Below are 16,178 nucleotides of genomic sequence, written 5' to 3'. Positions count from 1 at the left end.
CTGTTATGTTATGTTGCTGTTATATCATACGTTATGTTATGGAAAAATTTTCTGAAGGGTCTGATTTGTTGTTTAATACTACCAGTTAGATAAGTGGCAATGGTATCTATATATAGATAAGGGATGTCTTTTCCTTTTCGAAACTTATTCAAACTGATAAACCACACATGGAGAGATTGAAGTTCTTGGCAGACTATACCATCAAACAACATCGAGATACAAACAGGAATGAACTATTTGTTAATGGGAATTTCTTATTGCATACTAATTTGATAAAATTGCAAAAGTCATAACACAAATTTTCATGGTGTAGTTTTTGCAGGAACCCGGGCAATATTTCCATAATCTCTTCAGTCATCGTCTCCAATGTGCTTTTTTTTAAACAATCTCTTTGCGAAAGTTCTGACTTCATATTCTTTTTCTTATGTGGTGCGTTACGCATATCGTCCTGAAATACAGGGAGACGCTGATCCATTGGCGTCTGCTGATATCAGAAGACTTAGTTGGGCGCTCTCCAGTTGCTGCCTTATCTGCCAGCTTTGCCAATTTCGCACGTTGCTTTGGCATGTTCAGACCATAGGTTTGAAACGTCTTCTTTTTTCTGAAAGCAAACATTAATATCAAAAATCAACGGTGCTAAAAAGACAGAAAAATGCGGTGATTTTAAGGAGGAATAATGCGGTGCACCTAATCTTATGATTTGACAAAGTTGTGCGGTGCTTAAAATACACCACGTGGAACATAAAAATCATACCAAATATACAAAAACGGGTTATTTATGAATTGTAACTTGTTTTCATACGACAATAATGTACATATTTAATATTGTATTTTTGACCAGTTATATGAACTGAATGGGACTAGAAATACGTTATAAATTTCGTAATTCAAAGCAAGATTTTTTTCAGTATGCCCTAAAATGTTTTCACTATCCTGACCTTAATTAATGAAGCATTTTGCATGTAGTAAGATAAATAAGTTTCAAATTAAATGGCACATTCGATGAAAAGAAAAAATGATGATTTTACCTCGTTTTGAGCAAATATATGCTGTTTTTCTCGGTTACAGGCTTGCTGTCCATTTTTACCACAGAAATAATACGGTGTGTCTCGGACAGAAAGTAAGATATTTTGACGTTGCGCGGAAAAGTTGTGGTAATCGCCCTATCACCGTGTGAAAATTCTACCCTGCTTTTAGCTGGATCAGTTATAGCCCTAGCATTTGATCTTTTATTAAAGAGAAGAAGAAAAAAAAAATAAAAAAAAAAAACCAAAAAAAAACCAATGATTAAAAAAAACCCAAAACAAACAAACAGATAACAACAATACAGGTGCATGTTTTAATTTTTAAGGTGATTTATAGGCCCATAGAGCCGGGTGTTGATTGATTAATTTATTTTGTAAGAAATATATATATTGCATATTGTAACATGTCACTGTAATTATAAACACTTTTGTTTCTACACTTGACAATATTTTACTCGGCTTATTGCTCTGTTTAACTGTTTTATTCATGCACTGATTTAACCCCTAGTCCCGCCTGATCCTGGCCTGCACTGTTCGGTATTTCGTCAGTATATATTTGAAAATATCCCTGAAAATGATGAATGGCCTTGTCAAGGATGAAAAATTGACGAGTCCATTAAGATCTTTAGCGGGTTTAGGGTTTAAAATGAATACTTAAAGTAAGAAACAATGTGGAATAAATTAGAAAATAACAAAAATCCTATCAATTAATTAAACAAAATAAAATTGTAATGGTTTGTTTTTAAGTAAAAAATAAAATCCATTTGAATTAGAATTGTAGACTGTATTTGAGTCCAAGCACAATTAATGCAGCGAGGTGAAGTTCGTATCCTGAAGTGTTTAGCATTCCGCCATTGTTTCCGAACACATATGTGCCCTCGGTGTAGTTAAATCCGCCAGCTGAAAAAATACATTGCGGAATCCATTTATTCGTTCGTTCGTTCGTTCGTTCGTTCGTTCGTCCGTTCCTTCATTCATTCATTCATTCATTCATTCATTCATTCACTTTATCATTTTCTTTTCTTCATATTATAATTGTTACAACAATAATACATCATCATCATCATCATCATCATCATCATCATCACCTCCATCACTACCACCTTCTTCACCATCATTATCATCATCATCGTCGTCGTCGTCATCATCAGCATCATCATCATCAGCATCAGCATCATAATGTTTTTTCGGAACATATTAAAAAGGAGGGATAACTGTAGTATTATAATATGCATATGATCTAACAAAAGTTACTTCCCCTGTGACTAATGCCCATTCAACGGTATAATGATTTTTTTTTAGTTAAACAAGACCTACGTTATTGTTTCATAATGCAAATACGAGTTTTTAAAGTAAAATCAAAATGGAAATGTCGGCTAAAACCATTTACGTTTATTTTTTTCGCACAATTTCCCAATACGTATGTTTTTGTTTTTGTATTTTTGGCTACACTTGAAACTTATGAAATCTACATCTATATACAGTATGTACTGGTAACGAATATTAATATTAGGATATTAACTGAAAGATTCTTTACTCGTTTCTAAAGGTTTCTCGTAACTGTTGCATTCCTGGTTGTAAAAAAAAAATAGTACAATGTACATATTTGTGGTTATGTTATTCACATGAACTAAGTATTCAATATATTTATATTTATTCCTATTAGTACAGTCCCCTGACAACCTTTTGTGTGCAAAAAAGTTCCATGGATAAATGTTATACCAATATAAATCTAAATATTTGAAGTTTACAAAAAAAATGGGTAGACATGTCAAATCATGGTACGTTTTGAGAAATCTAAGATGGCCGCCAAGATTGCCGCCAAATAATTGAAAAATGGCTAATACGCAATTTATATGATAAAATTAGTTCTTTTTTGTATTTATTTTGGTACAGGTGATGTTAAAACTTCACATCCTATTGAAACAATATGAAAAGGGTCCTTTTCCATTTTCTTATACATATACTCCTATCAGTCGAGGCATAGTGGTGAAAATGAATATATTTACCATATATTACAAAGACCTGATCAACAACTTACTAATTGTACCCTTATCTTTATTGTGTAAGAATGTGAATATACACTCATCTCCTCCCATTTTACTCTAACTTTGTGCCTTTTTCAATTTTGAAAGCATCACTGACAGTTCTTTTGATTTTCTTTCACAGTTTAAGATTTTTCAATTAATCGCAACATTTTTGCTGCTCAATTTTGAAAAATTACTAGAAATACTTTTTTTTGCTGTTTTTTTTTCTAATCCAGCCATACTCTGCTGCATGTATTTTAAATTATCAGTTAAGCGAATTAATAAAAGTTATACAAACTCCGACATCCGTGGCTGAGTGGTTTAAGTCGTTGACTCAACACCATTTGCTCCTAACCGCTTTGGGTTCAAACCCCGGCAGATACTTTGGATTATTTTACGTGAAGAAGCTATCCAGCTAGCTCACGGAACGTCGGTGGTTTTACTCAGGCGCCCGTTCGTGCCTGAAATAACGCAAGGAGGGGGCCTCAGATCTTCCTCCACTAGTAAAGCTGGAAAGTTGCCATACGACTTTACATTTTCAGTGCGATAGGAACCTAAAGTGAATAGCCTTTGCCACCAGTATAGAACCAACCACCCACACATTATTACTGCTTGAACAGGCCCTATACTGTTAGTGGAGCTATTTTTGAACTTTGATATCCAAATTTTTTAAAATATACTAACCCAAATTTAAAGCAGAACCAATGTCAGCTCGTTATAGTCGTGTTTAAAGAACATATTTAGCTACAATTAGCTTGAAATCATTGTTTATCCCTTTTCTTAAAGTAAAATGTGGAACAGAATATAAATATAAATACTAACTCGGACAAACATGACACGTTTTCGGACATTCGAATGGAACGGTGGTGCTGAAAGTCACACATCCATTTGCGTCATAGGAACCGGTTCCGCACTGGAAAGGTTCTGTTAAGTTCCGGCAATCAACTGAAACATATTGAAGACTCTAATTTAATAACTTGCACATGCACACATAAAGTGAAAATGACCAACAGGACTAACGACTATGATATATATTTGAATAAAGTTAATCTCCCACGTGGAAGAAAGTGACAGAATAAAAGCAGAACAACACGAGTTCCACAGACAAGTGTATTATATAATAGTATAATGTGTTCTCTGTGCACGTGATGCCAGATAAGATCACGTGATGAAGTGTGGTGCGTGATGCGCACGCATGCGTTTGTGCGTTCTCTAAAAAAAAAACGTCTTATATGTACCTGTATAGGGTGGAGGGCCGAACTCTGTGGTCTTGAAAATATCTATTTGAACTTTATTTGAATATTTTATTTCATGTTTCACTAACGCCGTGTTATTGGTTTAATACAAGGCTGTTAAACGTATTTGAAGTGTGCCATAAATTTTATGGTCAACTCTCAATAAAGTGACCCTTCCACTAGTCTTACTCGATTATTAAACTTTAGGGAAAAAATAGTGAAAATTTTCATTCACCGAATTGAGAACTTAACCAGAATCGTGCATTTTTATGTGAAACAGACAAATTTATGTAACGGACATGACAGCCACGGGTAATGGATTAAAGGGGATCTGGCTCAAAAAGGTAACCACTTCTTTAAACATGATTTTCAGTACAAAGTTTGCTATGATCATAGAACAAAAAAAATGTATTATAATTTTGACGAAAGTTATTCCTTATAAACGCCCCTGATCATGGTCCTGCTAAAACAGATATAGGAAAAGAAGGAGCCTGGAACCCTTTGCGAACGGTAAGCCTGAAACCGGTATTAGACGCTTATTAACATATTCAAATTCCTACGCAGTGGTCCCCCTTGATTTTGCCTGCACATGACCAATCAAATCACTGTGATGAGATTGTATAATGTATTCATACGAGGTTATATCGTAAGTAGTCCCTGTTTAGTCTAATCTTTTCTGTCATTTTTTGTTCGTTAATGCTTGAAAGAATAAATATAGAGTATATCCTTATGTCATCTTCAATGAATTTTGGAATTGTTTTGTGGGAATTAATAAGCGTCCACATGTTAGATCCATTTAGAATGATCAAACATTCATTTTTCATAATATGTCCCCGATGAATAAAGATTCAAAGAAACGCGTAAGTTAAGCATAAAATCAGAAATCTATACCGTTTTAAGTATTTTTAGTAACAGGCAAATCTCTAAAGATAATTAGTTTTGAATACATACGTTGACAAAAATCTCCAATATGAAAAGATTGTTTACACTTGCAATTGCACGTGTTGGTATCAATGTCTCCGCCATTCTCACAAACCTTTTCTCCGCAATCTGTAAGAATTATACTAAAATTATTATCATTTGATAGGCATGATTTAAATCAAACATTAAATTTCTTAAAGGCATATTATGTCTCAGAAATCAACATTTTTTTTCAATTTTCTAGATGAGTCGAATATATGTTAAATATTGTTTAAATCATGTTAGATGTTAAAGCAGCATGTCCCCAGATTCAATAAATTTTCATGAAAATTTAGAAAAGTTCCAAATATGCAAAAATTGTCCTAACTATATATTAGGCAGCAGTGGAAGTATGTTGATGAATGATGCGATCGCATATAACATGTAACTTATAACTTTTATTTTGTATCTTGTAAAGATATGCTATGCTCAAATTTGATATTAAAAGTATTGGTAATTGCTACACAGTCTCTTTGTAAATATAAAATAAACAAGTTTTGACTTCACACCATGTATGTATGTAATGTTTAAAACTCTGAGCACTAAAGGTGGGTACAATGTGAATACATAGTGTCACTAAAAAAACTGGCAGTTTTTTTTCAAGAAAAGACCAACTTTGCTTGCCCCATAATAGGGAACGCAGCTTCCCATACATAGTTTATTCATCCTTTATTCAAATCAGACATATTCAGTAAGAATTTTAAAAGCTTCAATAACTTTCCATGATTAAAATATTTTACTCAAGGATGAGCATAGTATAGTTTAATCATAGTACATATATTTTTCTCAAGTTTGATTGTCTTGAAAAAAAATCTCACAGGAGACATGCAGCTTTAAACAACTGACGAACGCAGCACATATAGACCTTTATACAACGCGGTCCGTTGTTATGAAAAATCGGCCGGATATAGTATTTTCTCGCGCATGCGAAATTGCCTAAGAGCAAACATTGAGTACCTAGAGATAGAAGCTCAAATTACTAAGATAATAAAAAAGAATAACTCTAGATATTAAGAAAGATAACTCTTACATACCACAAAGTTTGTCCTTGCAGTTACCACATGCACCGCAATTCTTTCCCGATTTGTACGGTTTGTTTATATCAAAATTTCCTCTGAAATGGATGCAAATGTTTTTTTTTTAACCCTTAACCTGCTGAATATTCAAAAATGGACTTGTCCAACTTTCTTTTTGGAACTGACCATTATCAATTTTGGGGATATCAAGATGAAAATTTGAGACTAGTCTGCAATCGGGAGGTAGAACAACGTCCCGCCACATAACAAAAGAATAGCCATCAAGTTATTCAGAATGTAACATAAGTGACATTTTTTTTGATAATTTGTATTTATTTAATTAATTTGAAAAAAAAACTTACGCCGGGGAATAATTACAGACATGAAAGTTAGTTCCTCCGCAATCCGCCATACCGCATCCTATTTTACTCGACGTCGCCCATACCAGCTGAAATATTTTAAAAACAGATACACTTTAAATGAGGGATTGATTATTTATCAATATTTAAAGTTTGCGACAGCTCTTCGTTCCATTTCATAAGAGAAAAAATCAAAAATCTGTAGGCACATCATTGCAATCACACGTCACGACATCAGACTTGTCATTGTTTGGTGATTTGATCTCGTTATGTTTTCAAATAACAATGATTAGTTCGAACGCAAATCACATATACGACAAGATATCGCGATCTTGCTTAAAATTCTTAAAATTAAGAAATTCAGAACTCAGACAAAATGAAGCTGTTCCTTTTTATGTCTTATTGCACGATTATTTCAGACAATATATTCTTTTTGTAAACAAAATAACGATCTGATGGGCTAATTGCAATGTTCTCATTAAACCCCCCCCCCCCTTTCACCCGCGAAAATAAATTACCTCTCTTTCCCACTCGAAAATAAAATCAAATGAAATGAAATAAAACGGACAAGAGAAAACCAATTGAAACCAGGCGAAATGAAACGAACGTAGCGGAATGAAATGAAACGAACTGGAAATAAAAGAAAGATAGTGAAATGGGAATAAAAGAAATGGAAAATTAATACTACTAAGAATAAAATACTAGTTTTATAATTACCTGTGTGTAGTGTCCAACCTTGTGAAAAGCGTTTTTCCCATTGTATGTGAAATCCTTTACCTCGTCATTCCAAGCTTTAATAGCGGCTTCCCAGGTCTTGTATCCCTTCCCGATATTCTGTCCAGCAGATAAACGGCCTATTGAATAAGTTTCGGAATTTACACAAGATTTATCTTTCGCTTTATGTTTATTGCAAAGTTAAACATTGTATAATACAACGTTTACTTTTTTGGGTAACCAAAATTCGGATAATAATCAAATTTCAATTGAACGTAAATCTTTGTGTAGTCACTACATCTCCACAAATTTTGATACCAAATATGCCAATATTGAGCTTACATAAGTATACAGAGTTCCCAAGTAACCAATGGACATGAGTATAAATCAGCCGTTTAAGCACTAATTACAAGATTAGGTGATAAATCAATCAATCAATCAATCAATCAATCAATCAATCAATCAAGTAAACAATTAATCAGTCATCATCGTTAACATAATAATAATAATAATAATAATAATAATAATAATAATAATAATAATAATAATAATAATAATAATAATGATGATGATGATGATGATGATGATGTTGATGTTGATGATGATGATGATGATTATGATGATAATAATAAAAATGATAATATCTATAACCTTTGCTAAAGTACGCATATTTACTTATCAAGAATGGACACGCGTTCAAACAAACCTGGAATATTTCTGTTTTGAGTTTCATCGTGGCCAAACGAGCAGGTCTCTGCCCAGGCCTGTGCCACCAGCGCGACCTCAGCGTCCCATGTCTGAAATGAATATAAAGAATAACGTGTTTATATCTAATAATTTATACAGATATATCGGTTATTGTCCTACGGTATAGCTCTTTGTCCTACAACATCGCTGTTTACCCAATGTTACAGTTTTGTTATCCCTACGCCATCGCTTTTTTATCCTTTGACATCGCTCTTTGCTATACGCCATTCTTTTTTGACAAACATCATCGCATTTAGCCATTTAGCCCTCCGACAACCGATATCGCTTGTTTCGTTTTTGTTTTATTGATGTGTTATTGTATGTATCCGTGCATACAAACAATGTAGATTCAAACATACAAAGAAATATACAAATGGTTTGGGCAATCTCGCTATGTTTAATAAGCATTTTACGACTTTTTCTATATTTTGTTTCATCTTCTTTAATGAATATAAAATTGTCAAAATTAAAAGAAAGAAAGAAATGAAAGAAAGAAACAAAGAAAAAATAAAGATAGAAAGAAAGAATGAAAGAAAGAAGGAAAGAAAGAAAGAAAGGAAAAAAGAAAAAAAGAAGAAAGAGAAAGAAAGAAAAAAAGAAAGGACGAAAGAAAGAAAGAGAAAAAAGAAGAAACGAAAGAGAGAAAAAAAGAAAGAAAGAACAAAAGATATAAAGAAAGAACGAAAAAAAAAGTAAAAGAAAGAAAAAGAACGAAAGATATAAAGAAAGAAAGAAAAAAATAAAAGAAAGAAAGAAAAAAGAAAGAAAGAAAATAAGAAAGTGAAAGAAAGAAAATGTCAAGAACGAAAGAAAGAAAGAAAAGAGAGAAAAAAGAAATAAAAGATAAAAGAGAGAAGGAACGAAAGAAAGAGAAAAGAAAGTAAGACAAAAGAAAGAAAGAAAGAATAGAAGAAAGTGAAAGAAAGAAAGAAAGAAAGACAGAAAGAAAGAAAGATAAAAAAAAACAAAGAAAAGAAAGAAAAAAGAAAGAAAAAAGAGAAAGAAAGAAAGAAAGATAGAAAGAAAGAAAGATATAAAGAAAGATATAAAGAAAGAAAGAAAGAACACGGTCTAAACTTTACCATCCTCAGCATATCTGTCGCAGGCGGGTTTACATCCTTGCGGTATTTGTTATGCTCGGAAACTATCATATTCTTTTCTGCATCGCTCACACCTGTATATGTAAAAGAAAACATATAATATAACATAACAAGATAAAACTAACACAACATAATATAAACTGTTGATAATAATAGCTCCTAACATATTCCACCACCAAAAAAAAATAAATAAAATAAATCCATATAAGATCACGCCGTTCACCGGTGCCGCCAATAATATGTTTAAAATCTTTAGTTTAGTTTAAACATATTTATTCCCGAAAGTATATATAATGTACATACATACAAATATATAACAAACAAAACATTTTACACAATGGAAAAGGATGAGAATGAAAGACAAGTCTTATAGAATTCTTCTCCTTTGGCGAACTATATGGTTTGTCTTAAATAAGTTTATAATTAGTATATACTAGACAAGGGAATAAGTATTAATTATACACACATAAAAGTATATATTTATATATAAACTTTTATAGATTAGATTAACTACAAGTAGATGTCTAAAATGTAAGAATATATATAAAAGAAGAAAACAAAATAGTTGAAAAGAGAAGAAAAAGGGTGAGAGAGGATTATAGTCTCAATTAGAATGGATCTAAGTAAATCTTTTCGTTTTTTCTATATAATTTTGTACATTTGTAAATATAATAACGTTGTCCTGGTATGTAAGAGATGGGTCACCATAGAGAAGTTTATGAAGGTTTATGCTGAAGTCTTGCAAGTTAAGGAGGAGTGTTCTGCGGGCGACATCGTATGCACAGCACTCGAAAAAGAAATGTTGGGTAGTTTCGATTTGCCCACAATTACACAAAGGGGTAAGAGAAATGTTTTTCAAAAACAGGTGGTGATTTAATGCGCTGCAGTTCGTTCGAAGCCGAGTGTGAAGGACCTGCAGTTTACGACTACCTGTATAAAAGTATGTTGGTGTATATTTTCTGTCCTTGTTTAAGAAAGTTTTAAATGAAGATATTGTAGGGCTGTTTCGTATTATAACAGGCAAGTTGTTCCAATCACGAATAACTGATGGCAAGAAAGAATTGTGGTACAGAGTAGTCCTTGATGTAATTCCTCTGATATCTTCAGAGTTTCGTAAGCTGTAACGGGATTGATCTGGATTTGGTATTAATGATGAGAGATAATCTGGAGTTTTGTTCGACTGCATATTGTGAAACATAATTAGTTTGTGTTTATATCTTCTTTCGGATAACGATTCCCAATTAATTTCTTTCCGCAAAGTTTCTAGTGAGATAAGCTTGGTTGCACCAGTTGCAATGCGTGCACATTCATTTTGAATCTTATCAAGCTGTTCGAGTTCATATTGGGTACAATTGCACCAAATTACATCACCGTATTCCAAAATAGGTCTAATGAATGCTATATAGATGATTTCCAAAGATTTACGATTCCAGAGAGAATTTCAGTTTACGCATTATATTAACCCTTTTCCAAGCTTTATCAGTTATGTATTCAATATGTTTGTGCCATGTGCAGTCAGAAGAAAGAAAAGATGGGGCCTAAATGTTTGTGTTCAGAAACTTCTGGAATTTGTTGGTTAAACATATGCAATGAAGGGTGATGCTGACGATTTCGCTTTCTGGTTACAAGTAGGGATTCCGATTTTGAAGGATTAAAGGTGACTAACCACCTTTCTGCCCATAAAGATATTTTTGGATGTCAGACTGAAGAAGTGTGGCTGCTGTGTTAGGATGTTCAACTATAACATAAAGACTGGTATCATCAGCAAAAAGGTTTATGAAAGATTCAATTTCATTAACAATATCATTTATAAAGATCAAAAAATAATAGGGGACCAAGTATAGAGCCTTGAGGGACTCCTGCTTTGACAAAAGCCCATGATGAGTAGGCGCCAGGTAGTATGACCCTTTGTTTTCTATCAGTAAGGTAACTATTGAACCAAGATAACAAAGATCCACATATACCTGCGTGCTTTAGTTTCGAAAGTAGGCCTTTATGCCAAACCTTGTCAAACGCTTTACTGATATCAAAGAAAACCACACGAACTTCGAGGCCATTGTCAAGTGATCTACAAAGGGTATCATAAATGAAGGCAAGCTGATTAACAGTAGAATCACCCGGGATAAAACCAGACTGAGCAGTAGACAGAAAATTATTTACTTTGAGAAAGTTAAAGATGTGTTTAAATACAAGACGTTCAAAAACTTTTTCTGTAGTGTTCAAAAGTGATATGGGTCTATAGTTATTTGGGAGAGATGTATCGCCCTTTTTGCGAAGTGCAATGACATTTGCCTCTTTCCATGTGATTGGAACTTCACAACATCGTAGAGAAGCATTGAATAAGTCACACAAGGGGAAAGATAGTTCATGAGAAGCCTCGCGTAAAATTCTATTACTTATATCATCTGGACCTTCTGCTTTGTCAACTTGTAACCAAAGAAGAACATCTTTTACTTCATGAGGGCTAAGCACAATATCGTAGAGACAGGAATGTGTCGAACTAAGGTAAGGTGGATCTCTGTTCTCATCGTTTATAGACATTTGTTTTACGAAGAAGTTATTCAGAAGATTTGCCTTATCGTTATTTGAGTAAACAATATTTCTGTTTAAGGGGTCTGTCAGTGGTGGAATGCTACTATTATTTGTTGATGAAATAAAAGATTTCAGAGTCTTCCACCAGTCTTTAGACGAAAGTGATTCATTTTTCAATTTATTAGAGAGTTTACAAAAATAATTTGACTTGGCTTCCCGTATCAATAATATTGTTTCATTACGAATAGATTTGAATCTTTGCCAGTAATATTGTGAATTTGTCATTCTAGCTTTTTTATACAGACGTTTTCGTTTACGGATATTAACTCTGATTGAGTTTGTCATCCATGGAACATCTAATGGTCTTACTTTAATCAATTTGTTAGGGATGTTATTTTTAGCAATTGTTTGTATCTGATTGATTACGTTATTCGCATATATGTTAACATCTGCATCAAAGCAGTTTTCCCATGTATAGGTATTTATATCTTCACGTAATGCTTCGTAGTCAGCATGTTCATATTAAAATCTTTCACACGCAGCTTGACCGCAGCCAATGAAAGCATTTCAAACAGAAACAACTATCTCCACCGTATGCTTCTGAAGGACAACATAATGGTAACCAAGCATGATGGATGATGTTGCATTATGGAGCGCCATGGCTGTCTTATGTGATCAATGTTTTTGCATATTTCCATATTGCATTGTAAGTTTCCGTGAGTTTCCGTTCTGTTCTTTCCCGTTAAAGGTCATTAAATGCTTTCTTTTTAGTTCTCAAAGTCATCTTTTATATTTCAAACAAGTTACTTATTGGCAATTTACCTGGCCTGACTCCTTCTTCTGTTTTTGTGTTTTTTGCTTTGCTTTTGTTTTTGTTTTGGGCAATGATTACATATATAGTGACTAAGTTCTTTGTATGGAAGTCAAAATTTCAAATTCAAATTCAAATTGTGTACCTTTGTGGCATATTGTTTTACATTTAGCACTATTTTCAAGCAACAAGCATGTGGCATGCTCTAAAACCATTATTTAAACGTTATTAAACTCATCTTGGACCTGTGTAAAAAAGTAAATATTTATTCATTTCTGAGGCATAATGTGCCGTGCATAGTGCGTAACGTCCTCTTTCCTTGACGTCATTTACCGATGTCGTCTATTTCCGATGACATCTTTAATTAAATTCTTTTCCCCATTTATGTCAAATCAATCGCAACTTTTCGGCACTTTCCGACAGTCTTCGGATAAGTCCTCGAACTACACAGAACGGATACGTTATTTCGGTCTAACCTACGCTAAGAAACTAAACATGTAAACAAATAATAATTAATTTAATGCTGGGAGTTGTTGACAAGTTTTTTACCAATATATCAAGTTAAAGTCCACCTAAAATAAGCAAATTCAGAGATATAAAAGTCAACGGTACATTATTTCTATATTTATTATTATGGTTGTAGAAACCGAATGTATAAAATGCCAACCTGTTAACATTGAGTTGGATTTGTTTGTAATTGTACATCAATGCCCATATGGGCATATTCAAATTAAAAATGGTTGTCAAATATATTATTTTCAATCATAATTGTACCGAAACAGACATTATTTTCCTTTTGATGTCAAATATCTACATTCGTTTTACATTTCGAAGATTTCACTCTCTATTTCTGTTTAAATCTGCATCCACTTTGTAGAACTATTTTTACTCCGTATTGTTTCCGAGGTTATTTTGAATAATAGCCGAGGATGTTCCGATTGATGTCAAACCTGCCGTTTGGTGTACTTAGACATTTGTCACGTAAGATGACTGTTTCATGTTTTTTTTCTTATCCCTTATTCCACAAGCTCGATAGATAACCTTACCACTTGTGGGATTCGGGCAAACGGTGATTTGATATACAAATGACGACTTATAAAACTATATGGACATAAGAACGAGATCTAGTATTCGTAAAACCCGGTAATCTTTAAGCTTACACCCGCAAATAAATATCAATATTTCTTATAACAGACGGCTTTGAGAATACTTGACAAATCGATCGAATGTTTAACTCGCTTATCCCCGCTGAGTAAATTTGCCCATTGTATGATTAATTATTACGTGAAATATGTGTCATTTTCATTCTATCCCTTTTTCAAATTTTGCAAATCAATATTATGTTGAAATAAATTCATTTGTCAATGATAATTCTTTGCGCTTACTTCTGTTTATTAAGTAAACCTTTCGTTATCTAAAATTTAATTCATTTTAATTATATGCCTGAATGAAGTATTATTTAATATAGCTGTGCTGTATAGCTGGGACATACGATATCGTATGTCCCAGTGTATAGATAGATGAAATTTTGGCGATGAAACATTTACTTTATTGAAAAGACGACGCATTTCAAAAAATAATCCGTGGTAGTTTTGTAAATTATTTCAAGGCTCACAGCGAACACTGCCGTGCCTGAAATAATGCACGGAAGGACACGTAAAGCTGGAAAGTCTCCATATGACATCTATACTGTGTTGGTGCGATGAAACCCCCTCCCCCACTCCTCAAAAAGGAAAAGAAACATACTGATATTATAGTGTATCTTGAGTATCGTGTTACAGTTTCCATAAAAACCAACTAATTTGAACTATCTTTGCTTATTTTGCTTTGTTGGCAATTGGTGTAATTAAAGTGAATTAGTATTTTGTATGGTAGTCAAAACACCACTTTGTTTAAATTTTGCTACATTTTCTACACAATACTGCACATTCAGTGCTACTTACTCCTGCAGCTATACATTTAACAAACACAAAATTAATTGTTAAAACATTATTAAACACATGTTTGACATTTTTAAAGAAGTTGATAAAAATGAATTTCTGACGCATAATGTGCCTTTAATATTTTGTAATTTGCAAAGAAATTTGAAAAAACTGGTTTATTATCCAAGAAAGCCGGTTAGGTCAACCGGTTGCCTAGATATTACCAAATACATGTGTTAAAATTGGCTTTAAAAAAACCACAGGAAACGTTAAAACAAACAAATAACAAACCTGCTTTCTGTACGAGAGGCGACCTCTCGCGACATGCCGAGTGATTGACTATCATCTTGAATTTGTCCTTACATTCCCGGGCCTATAAAATAAATAATAAATTAAAGTTGTCCTCAAAACTACAAGCCTCCAGGAAAGTAAACATATTTAAAAAAAAAAACAAAAAAAAAACAGAAAAACAGCTTTACTTTAGCAACCCCCCCTTTGGGCGGGGTTTTTTAAAAATTTTTTTGGGTTTGCATTTGTTGGTTTTTTTTTCCCCTATTTTGCAAAAAAAATTAAAAATTGTTTTAAAAATTTCTTAAATTGGAAAAAAACGGGAAACTATTTTTAGAAAAGGGTTTTTTTTTTTTGGTTTTTTAAAAAAAGGGGCCGCCCCTCTAAAAAGGGGTTAAATGTCTTTTTTAAAAAAATTTTTTAAAAATTTCCCAAAACCCATATTTTTTGCAAGTAACTTTAAAAAAAGGTATTTTAAATTTTTTTATAGTCTAGGAAATAAAACAAACTCTAAAAAATTTTTTAATTATTTTCAAAAATTGGGAACCCCTTAAAATTAACAAAAAAGGGGTTGGTTTTTTTTTTTAACCCCCCAAAGGTTAAAGCCCCCCTTCTTTGGTAATTTTTTTTTGAAAAAAAAACCCCGGGAAATCAAAACCCCCGCCCCGGGCCCCACCCGGGAAAAACCAAAACCTGCCCCCCCAAAACTATTTAATTTTCCCCGCGATTTTTTTTTAAAAAAATTTAAATTCAAAGTTATTTTAATTTTTTTAAAGGGGGAAAAAATTTTGAAAATTTTTTTTATGTTGAAAGGGTTTTTCCTCGGTAAAAAAGTTTGCCCCCCTTTAGATTGGGATTAATTTCCTTTAACCCCCCCCCCTTCCCACCTTTAAAAAAAACCCCGGGAAAATCCTAAAAAATTTTTTGAATGGTTTTTTGGGGTTTTAAAATTTTAAAAAGCTTGGGAAAAACCCTTTTTACACAAAAAATTCCCCAGCGGGTTTTGAAGGGAAAAAATTTTTTTTGTAAAAATTTTGGAATTAAATTTTTTAAACAACCTGCCCCTTTTTGAAAAGGGAGGGGAACTAAATTTAGTTATAATTTTTTAGGGGGTTTTTCCCCCCCCTTTGCACTTTTCCTTTTTTTTCAAATCAAAGTACTTTTGGACAATGGGAAACGGGGGTTTGGAAAATTTTCCTGAAAAAAATAAAAATTCCCCAAGAAAAAAATCACGAGTTTCAAAATGTTTTTTTAAAAATACGGGGAAAAAAATTTTTAAGTTGAAAAACCCTTTTGCCCTTAACCCAAACAGTTCAATTTAAATTTTAAATGAAAATTTTTTTATAATTTTAAAAAAACTTTTTTAAAAATTCAACAAAAAAATTCCCCCGTTTTTTGGGGTTTATTTTAAGTAATAAAGTTTTTAATTTTTTTTTAAATTT

At 32.7% G+C, this 16,178-nt stretch overlaps 1 protein-coding gene across 1 annotated transcript in view; it reads right to left on the bottom strand.

Annotated features, from left to right (window-relative positions):
- Positions 1-1,325: 1,325 nt before the first annotated feature.
- Positions 1,326-16,178, bottom strand: part of LOC132733831 (venom allergen 5-like) — a 19,257-nt gene continuing 4,404 nt past the window's right edge. Inside the window, exons 3-11 of the mRNA XM_060720548.1 lie at positions 14,740-14,821; positions 9,166-9,257; positions 8,043-8,133; positions 7,340-7,476; positions 6,626-6,711; positions 6,282-6,361; positions 5,239-5,337; positions 3,875-3,997; positions 1,326-1,925 (exon numbers count right to left, since the gene is read on the bottom strand). Coding sequence (XP_060576531.1) covers positions 1,795-1,925; positions 3,875-3,997; positions 5,239-5,337; positions 6,282-6,361; positions 6,626-6,711; positions 7,340-7,476; positions 8,043-8,133; positions 9,166-9,257; positions 14,740-14,821 — 921 coding nt within the window. The 3' untranslated portion in view covers positions 1,326-1,794. The remainder of the gene's footprint in view (positions 1,926-3,874; positions 3,998-5,238; positions 5,338-6,281; positions 6,362-6,625; positions 6,712-7,339; positions 7,477-8,042; positions 8,134-9,165; positions 9,258-14,739; positions 14,822-16,178) is intronic.

This window comes from Ruditapes philippinarum, unplaced genomic scaffold (genome assembly GCF_026571515.1).
Source record: "Ruditapes philippinarum isolate M1 unplaced genomic scaffold, ASM2657151v2 ctg11873_1_1_1_1, whole genome shotgun sequence".
Classification (NCBI taxonomy): domain Eukaryota; kingdom Metazoa; phylum Mollusca; class Bivalvia; order Venerida; family Veneridae; genus Ruditapes; species Ruditapes philippinarum.
This window is presented reverse-complemented; position numbering and strand designations above follow the sequence as displayed.